The sequence below is a fragment of the Dendronephthya gigantea genome, unplaced genomic scaffold (assembly GCF_004324835.1).
Source record: "Dendronephthya gigantea isolate DGI-Jeju-01 unplaced genomic scaffold, DenGig_1.0 000076F, whole genome shotgun sequence".
In the NCBI taxonomy this organism is placed as follows: Eukaryota; Metazoa; Cnidaria; class Anthozoa; order Malacalcyonacea; family Nephtheidae; genus Dendronephthya; species Dendronephthya gigantea.
The window spans coordinates 824,456-832,717 of NW_021163086.1; the positions used below are offsets into that span (position 1 = coordinate 824,456).

The window sequence follows — 8,262 nt, forward strand, 5'->3', positions numbered from 1 at the left end:
CACACATACTGTGACTAAATGCAGGAGGAATACTGCTGATTTTACTTCACCTTTACGACTGTGTTTGTTTCTAAAAAATTTGAAACATGAGCTATCATAACACCGCTAATGCAGGAGTATATATGCATGATATCTTAGTTTTCATGATAGCTGCATATTATTCTTATGTACTTTTTTTCGCGGTTGATTGGAATGTTGTAGCTCGTCTGAAGAGAATTCTTGAATGTGTTAATTTGACTTGCAGCAAAACTTGCAGAAAATTTCATAATTACGGGTCGTGTTTATATATATGTGTATTGTATGTTTTGTGTATAATAATTAGTAGTGCAAGTGGCTTATTATTTAGCAGCCTCAACTAGTCAAAGCTAGGATCTTAAGGCATCATGACCATGTTTTCTGTGAAGAAGTGTATTTTGGCCATTTACTAGCTATAGTTTCTCAGTACACGCACAATTTTGCACATGAGATCCATAGTGAATCAGCAATTAATTTTAATTATTCCACAATATGAACAATTACAAGATATTATACATTGCATCTCCTGCATGTCAAAAACCGCAAACTTCGATTTTCATAAAAAAATTGCCATTGCATTTACCCTACGGCTCATGCATTTCGTTGAGAAATAATTAGTGAAATGGGAAACAATTATTACATATATACATTACACATATGGCAGACGTATATAGGCTTACTAGCATTACTAGCTATAGTTTCTCAGTACACGCACAATTTTGCACATGAGATCCATACTGAATCAGCAATTAATTTTAATTATTCCACAATATGAACAATTACAAGATATTATACACTGCATCTCCTGTCAAAAACCGCAAACTTCGATTTTCATAAAGAAAATTGCCATTGCATTTACCCTACGGCTCATACATTTCGTTGAGAAATAATTAGTGAAATGGGAAACAATTATTACATATATACATTACACATATGGCAGACGTATATAGGCTTATACAAAATTAAATTTCGACTTATGCGAGTAAATATGCGAGTACGACGGAGTTTCACTTCTAAATTTACATCACTGCAGAATTTAACAAGTTCTATGTGTAGAACGATTTTAATTATAGTTATATTCATGCTATTCCGCCTCTAAAAACCCATATTAGTCGACTGCGAATGACAAAAAAAAATTGGCGATAAAAATTTTTATATTCCTGTTGCCTCATGCCGTAAATGATTGGATTCATAATGGAGTTCGCTAACACGAGATCGCCAAGCAAAACGATGGCAACATCAGGGACGCAATCACAAGACTTTACCAACAAAAGAATCGCGTACGGAACACAACAAAGTAAGAAGACACCGATTACAATGACAAATGTTTTGATCGCTTTCATCTCTGAAGTAAATGACGACGCACTTGGTGTATCATGATTAGAATCAACACGGCTTGCGTGCATCCTTCGAATTTGTCCTCTCGCCAGTCGGAAAATCTTGCAATTGCAATAAAATATTACACCCATAGGTACGACGATGTAGATGATGGATGCAATCAGGGCGACAGCAATAGGTTCCAAACACATGGTCCTTACGTTTCCCGGTTCTATGTAGATCGCTACTATGGGAGAATAAAGCGAAGCGCATATCCAAATACTTAGAAGAATGACGTAAGTTTTCCGCCATGTCATGATCAATGGGTATCTGAGAGGTGATGATATATAAATGTAGCGATCGACTGTAATCGCCAGTAGCGTTAACGTGGACACGCATATGAACTGGCGTGCAATCGTGTAGCTAAATTTACAAAAGAAAGTCTGATCGCTTTGTTCTCCTGCAAGTATCATACCAAACTCCGCAATCCATGTCGGATAAACAGTCAAGCAAGTTAGAAGGTCTGCGCAAGCCAAGTTAGCCACAAGATAACCCGTAGGCGTTTTATCGTTTTTCGTGTAGAGGTTGTACATCATGACACCAAAGTTTCCGAGTACGCCACATATCAAACAAAAGCTTTTAAGCACGATTAGCGCAATTAGATAAGTTCTTGTGAGCGGAATAACTTCTGATTTCGTTGTGTTCGTCATTTTTCAGTGCATTTATTATCGTGAGTGCTCATTATTGTGAGCAACTGATAGCAAAAGGCGAAGAAATGTAGTATTCATTATACAACCGAACAGCTGTTTAGAAACAACTCGGTCAAGTGCTTGGCGTAAGCTAATTATGGGATTGACTGTATAATTATATGCATGAACCATGATGGGAGACAATGATGCTAAACAATATACTGTATACCAATAAAAAAGACAGCACATGCAAGCTTTTTATTTTAATTTGTTATTATTATTTACAAGGAGGATTATTAAAAATTTTTGGCGACTGATTGGTCACACGACTTTAGATTATATTACGCGATAATCCCCTAAGCGGGTTTAAAAGCGACAAACTTTGGTCTTAAATGTTTTCGAGGTAAAAATCAGCATAAGGATTTTGTTTGCAACAATAGGTTTAACGCTATTTTGCGTAAAAGATCGTCCATATGCAAAGCATCGATTATTATTTTTGTACAATTATCTAGACATTTGTTTGCTTTGTAAAATAATTCATTTCAACAACAGATCGGTTTTCTTATATTATCACTATTGCAACTGTACTAAATTAGGGTGCATATGCAGACGAAAATTCATGTTGGTACAAATTTGAAGAGGAAAATCAAGAGTTGTATCTTACTCAATAACGTATCTTCAATGACTTTGTATAAATATTTAACTCGAGGTTAAAAGCGCACGCATGCAGCGTGGCTAAGTTAAGTAGTATATTACTCGCGTCAAGTTCATGCAGTTAATATCGCTTGATTAACTGAAGTCAAATTTGTTCCAGAAAAAGTTGTCTGATTGCTATAATGACGGACAATCGTCATGCCAACAACTACACTTAGGCCCGTCTCAGACGTCGAAATTTTCATGTGCCGAAACTAATGTTAATAAGCGGGGTTTAAGTTCATTTGCATTCGATTCGGCACATGAAAAGTTCGACGTCTGCAACAGCTAGGTCTTCGATACAACTGATAACGAAGAGGGACAATAATCATGCAGCCATGTGAATTTTGAACTTATTTAGCAGAGTGTGAATATGGGTGTACTTTTGTATCACGTTGCCTAGGTTTAGGATGTGAGTTCTAGGTTTAGGAAATGAACAAAATCCATTCATTTTGTTACGCGACTTTCCGACTTACTTACATTATGCAAGAGATAAAAAATAGAAAAGTCAGTATTGACAAAAAAGATTCGGAACATATCACTTAGCATGACATGGGAAGTAATGATTGATTTGTGCCCCAAACACGTGGGGGTATATAAAGATTATTCTCAGAGTATGAATATAGGTGTATTTTTGTATCATGTTGACTAGGTTTAGGATGTGAGTTATAGGTTTAGGAAATGAACAAAATCCATTCATTTTGTTATGCGACACTCCGATTTGCTTGCATTATGCAAGAGATAAAAAATAGAAAAGTCAGTGTTGGCAAAAAAGATTCGGGATACATCACTTAGTATGACATGGGAAGTAATAATAAATTATTAATTTTTGCCCCAACCACGTGGGGATAAAGATTATTTTCGGTCATTCCCAATTATCTATTACTTCCCTTTTCAGCATGTCAGCTTAGGTGAAGAATTAGAGTAGTATTTAGTGGTTTTAGTGTCAATCATTTTGTCCAAGCTCTCGTTTTAGGTAAACTTTGGCGCGTGGTGACCCGTAAAGGTGTTTACTCAACACAAAATCCCAAGCCAAGCTAACTTTAATATTGAAAACGGAAGTCAGTTATGTCAATGAGTAAATTCTCTAATATAATAGTTAATACAATACAACGAAGTAAAGTCTGGTTTTCATTTAATTTAGTCGTAATGTTGTGAGCAAGTCATTTTCACCAATGAGAATATGTATAGTCCGGAAGCAAATTTGTCTTCAAATTCAAATCCGTCATTGTCCACTTCACACACCATTGGGGCGTAGGAAAATAATATATATGCATGGGGGGATCAAAAATATCTTTCGCCCCCCCCAATAATACAGTAGTTTTAAAGAAAACGCTTTGAAATTCAAACTGAGTTTTGGAAATTGTATATATGTAGAAATAGCAATTATGACTTATTCTTTGACTCGTGCTATTTTGAAGAAGTATAAATTAAACCAAAAAGAAATGGGCATTCCCGAGGATCTAAAGTAATCAAATTTCAAAAACGTTTTGACTCGGTGCCAACCATTGTACACATTCCTATAAGATGAACACATTGTAAAGATATGCTATAACTACAGTACTGTCTAGAAATAACGTAACACTGCGGTTGCGGTTCAGCTGAGGTCCAACAAAAGCAATGTTAATTCGTAAGGTTACGTCATTCTGTTTCATAATAACAAACTTAATTTGATCTGCATGCATAGCTTAGCAAATTTGCTGCTTAAATGTATATTTCTAGTTAAAATAGTACTCAATATTTTGTTTGCGAAGTAGTATGGATCTGCCGCATTTCATGCACGAAGGCATGCGTGCTTTTTCAGCCGTCCTCTCTAACGGTGAATGTTTAAATACTCACATGCAACTGTCATGAAGAATAGGGTATTATGATATGAATATGCTAATGATTTGTACATATGTTAATAATAATTAAGAGAGTTATATAAACTGGGGGGTATAATCTTTGAAATAAATCATAAAAATGCGTTGTTTTAACGTATCAAAGTGATGAACAGTGGAATTTTTGAAAACTGTATCGAGCCACCTTAAACTTAGCTACATTACTTTTGCAAGTTTTATATGCACTATAGGCAAATTTTTATTGGTATATATTCCGATCTTTTCTTTTTTTGTCAACCGTCATTCACGTGTCGTGTCATATACGTTACCTAACAGTTAGGCGTTTGCCGTAAATGACGAGCTCAATTACCTAGAAAACCGCATCAATCGACTGGGAATGACAAAAAACAGTTGGCGATAACAATTCTTATATTCCTTTTGCCTCATGCTATAAATAATTGGATTCATAACGGAGTTCGCTGTAACGAGTTGACCCACCAAATTGAAGACAGCTGAAGGGATGCAATCACAAGACTTTGACAACAAAACGATCATATGTATTCATTTGTGATTTCGCGCTGCTAATAATGGAAGTGATTTTAGACGAGCTCCAAAAGAACAATATTAATATTGATATGAACTAATCATATCAATTATTTACTTGTGCAACACAAGTCTACATACCAATCGGCAGTTTTAAATTCTTCTGATTTGGTAGTTATTTTTTATGAAATCAATGTGAGCAAGTTTGGTCGCGCAATGGCCTACTTAGCATTGGTTTCTTTGATGATAAACTCCGAGGAGGTCACGCGTGGAGCCTTAAGGCTCGTTGCTACACGGCTTCAGAGCCTCGATTTTGAGGCTCAAACAGAGCCTTTTCCACCGAGTGATTTCTTTTATCAAACACATTTTCTCTCTATAGAACACATGGATATGTATCATGAAATTCATTGTGTGTGTATCCGCGATGGATGTGCGATTTAAAACGCCTGCAAACTTTTATGTTTGTGGACAAAGCCAAAGTGGGAAATCTTATTTGATTCGAACCATGTTGCATAACTTAGAAGAACTTTTCAATCCAGTTCCAACCAATATAATATACTAGTACGGTATATATCAGCAAGAATTTGAACAGCTGTTGCAAAAGTTTCCTAATCTTACACTAGTAGAGGGGTTTCCGGATGATTTATACGATTTGGAAAAAGGACACGATAACTCTCTTGTCGTACTGGACGATTTGATGTCTCAATGTTCCAACGATCAACGGGTAGCAGATTTATTTACGCGTGGCTCTCATCATCGGGGTACATCCGTTCTCTACCTTACGCAGAACTTGTTCCCACCAGGAAAGTTATCACGGACGATAAGTTTGAATTCCCACTACATGCCAATATTCCGAAACCCACGTGACTCGATCGGTATTGCGACATCTTTTGGAGGCATTCCATGATGCTACAAGTAAACCTTACGGTTATCTAATGGTTGATTGTCATCAGTTGACGCCGGAGAATATGCGTCTCAGAACATCTATTCTTCCTGGAGAAAGACAAGTCGTCAACGTGAGACGTACAAAAGTTACGCGCGTTGACCAACGGCTATTAGTGTAAACATGTCGAAGCGCATGAAAGAAAGTCTTCCGTATCTTCAAGTTATGGTGTTTGCTAAATACGAACAAAAGCAAAAAATTGAAACGTCGCCAATTGTAAGAAACATGATTAAGATATTCTTCAACGCACTGATATTGATGATGCGCAAAAACAGAAACTATACTATGCCAATCTGGAAAGTTTTATGAATCTCAGGCAACAAAAGGATGAGGAGATCCCAACTGTTAGGCTGGTAACGGAGAGAAACACAGAAAAAGACGACGGGGCAAACGAAATCAACCCGCTGCCCGATTCCGTGATTGTAGATAATACATCCAAAACAATGCGTTTAAGAGCGACAGCATTGTTGAACCGTTTGAAAACGAGACCTGACGTTATTTCTTGGGATAAGACTGGAGAAGTCACCTTGGAGGGCAAAAAGGTTCCACGTTCAAACATTTCTGATTTGATCAGCGACGCTATGAGAAGAAGAAAGAATTTTAATCCTAAAGGATCGAAAGAATTTTTTACTGTTTTGTCCAAGATGAGCATACCTACAGACATTGTGAGGAATGAGGAAAGGTTAAAACAAATGGATACTCTGTCTGCAGGAGGAGAATCCGTTGTCAGTACACCCAAACAATCAGCTTATTTTGAAGAGACATGATACACAGGAAAAAACTCCAAAACAATGGATTAGATATTGAATTTTGTAACTGCATGTTCTAATAAATTAATAAATGGTTATTTTCCGACCCGTTTTAGATGCTTCTTTTTTTTCTCCTTTTTTAAACACACACACACACACGTTGATTTTTTTTTGACAACATTTATTTAAACAACTTTTTACTTTGTTGTTCTACAGCATTTGATTCTTTCAACATTACTTTAAAATTATTTTTAACAAAATGAGATATACTTTTTCATCATTTAACAATGTATTTTTACTAAATAACTGAACAATCTTATTCATGCTATGTCCACGTGCCCTATGACCAAGATAAAATATGCAATATTGGCCACAAACATCCGACGAATTGCTTTGCAGTTTGCGATTGTTAAATTCATAAGAATATCCCTTCAAAATGTCCCCAAATGAGTAGAATTCCGGCGGCTGCCCATAACTGTCAAAAAATTCTCCGTTATGTTCTGATGGAAAGTAAAAGGCCACCCAATGCGTTCCAGGTTCAGTGCTTGGATCTGTGTTTGCAACAAAACCACAAGGATAATTTTCAATTTTTTCAGGTATAATTTGTCGCTTGGAAATACACCGAAAAATGTTTTACTTGTGAAATAATCTTGTTTCAATGCGCGAGTTATCTGTCCGGTATTCATCTAGCCGGTATAGTCATATATGACGCCTTTCTCTCACCGTCAATCTGTATCAGGTTTTCGAATTCTGCATAACAGACCAGACTCACAGCTGCTGCCGGCGCACGAGAGAGCTTGACGTCAACTGCGAAATTTCCTTTTAAACAGCATTAAAGTGCGTTGAACTACCACACATGTCTGGCGTCAGATCCAATGCAAAAAGCACGTTTCCTCCTATGTATTCATCGCGTGAGATATCATTTCCAGTGTTGTAGTTCATCTTTCCCGTGCCAGAGAACATTGTGTAAAATGCTTCAATATATCTGGGATTTGCACCGGCAAAGGAAAGTTGCATACCTTTCAAGGGTACTTCTTCGCCATTCACAGACGCTCCATTAAACGACATGTTGAAATGTTGAAAGTTGAATGGGTTTTGTTTGTACGCGCCATTAAATGCTGCACTTTCGACCAAGCCACAAACAAATGATTTCGGGACAAGTCCGTTGAAAACGTTATCTTTTCTTAGGGAGGGATTTCCAGCTGGAATAATGAAACTTTTACATTCAACACGACGGATAGGATAGATAGCAGGACCTTTTTTCAATGCAATCTCATGGGTCATGGAAACGGTTGGGCTAATTTTCACCTTACGTATTTTGAGATAAACATCCATCAATTTTACTCTGTAATCCGCACCATCTTCAGATGCCATCAAACGACACCGCGGAAATTGGTATAGGCTTAGCCGCAATTCTCGATACTTAGACTTCAAACTTGGTGAGGAAAAAGATTTATAAATATTCAAGAAAATATGTCTTGCACAAAAGATTT

The 8,262-nt window shown here is 36.7% G+C and overlaps 1 protein-coding gene across 1 annotated transcript; it reads right to left on the reverse strand.

Annotated features, from left to right (window-relative positions):
- Positions 1-1,046: 1,046 nt before the first annotated feature.
- Positions 1,047-2,160, reverse strand: LOC114531927 (probable G-protein coupled receptor No9). Its single transcript, XM_028553522.1, has one exon. It carries the CDS (start codon positions 2,040-2,042, stop codon positions 1,095-1,097), a length of 948 nt encoding a protein of 315 aa, XP_028409323.1. The 5' UTR covers positions 2,043-2,160; the 3' UTR covers positions 1,047-1,094.
- Between the last annotated feature and the right edge of the window lie 6,102 nt (positions 2,161-8,262).

Bases quoted from the DNA above. Each gene is read 5' to 3' on its own strand.
- LOC114531927 (XM_028553522.1), bottom strand. From the start codon at position 2,042: ATGACGAACACAACGAAATCAGAAGTTATTCCGCTCACAAGAACTTAT.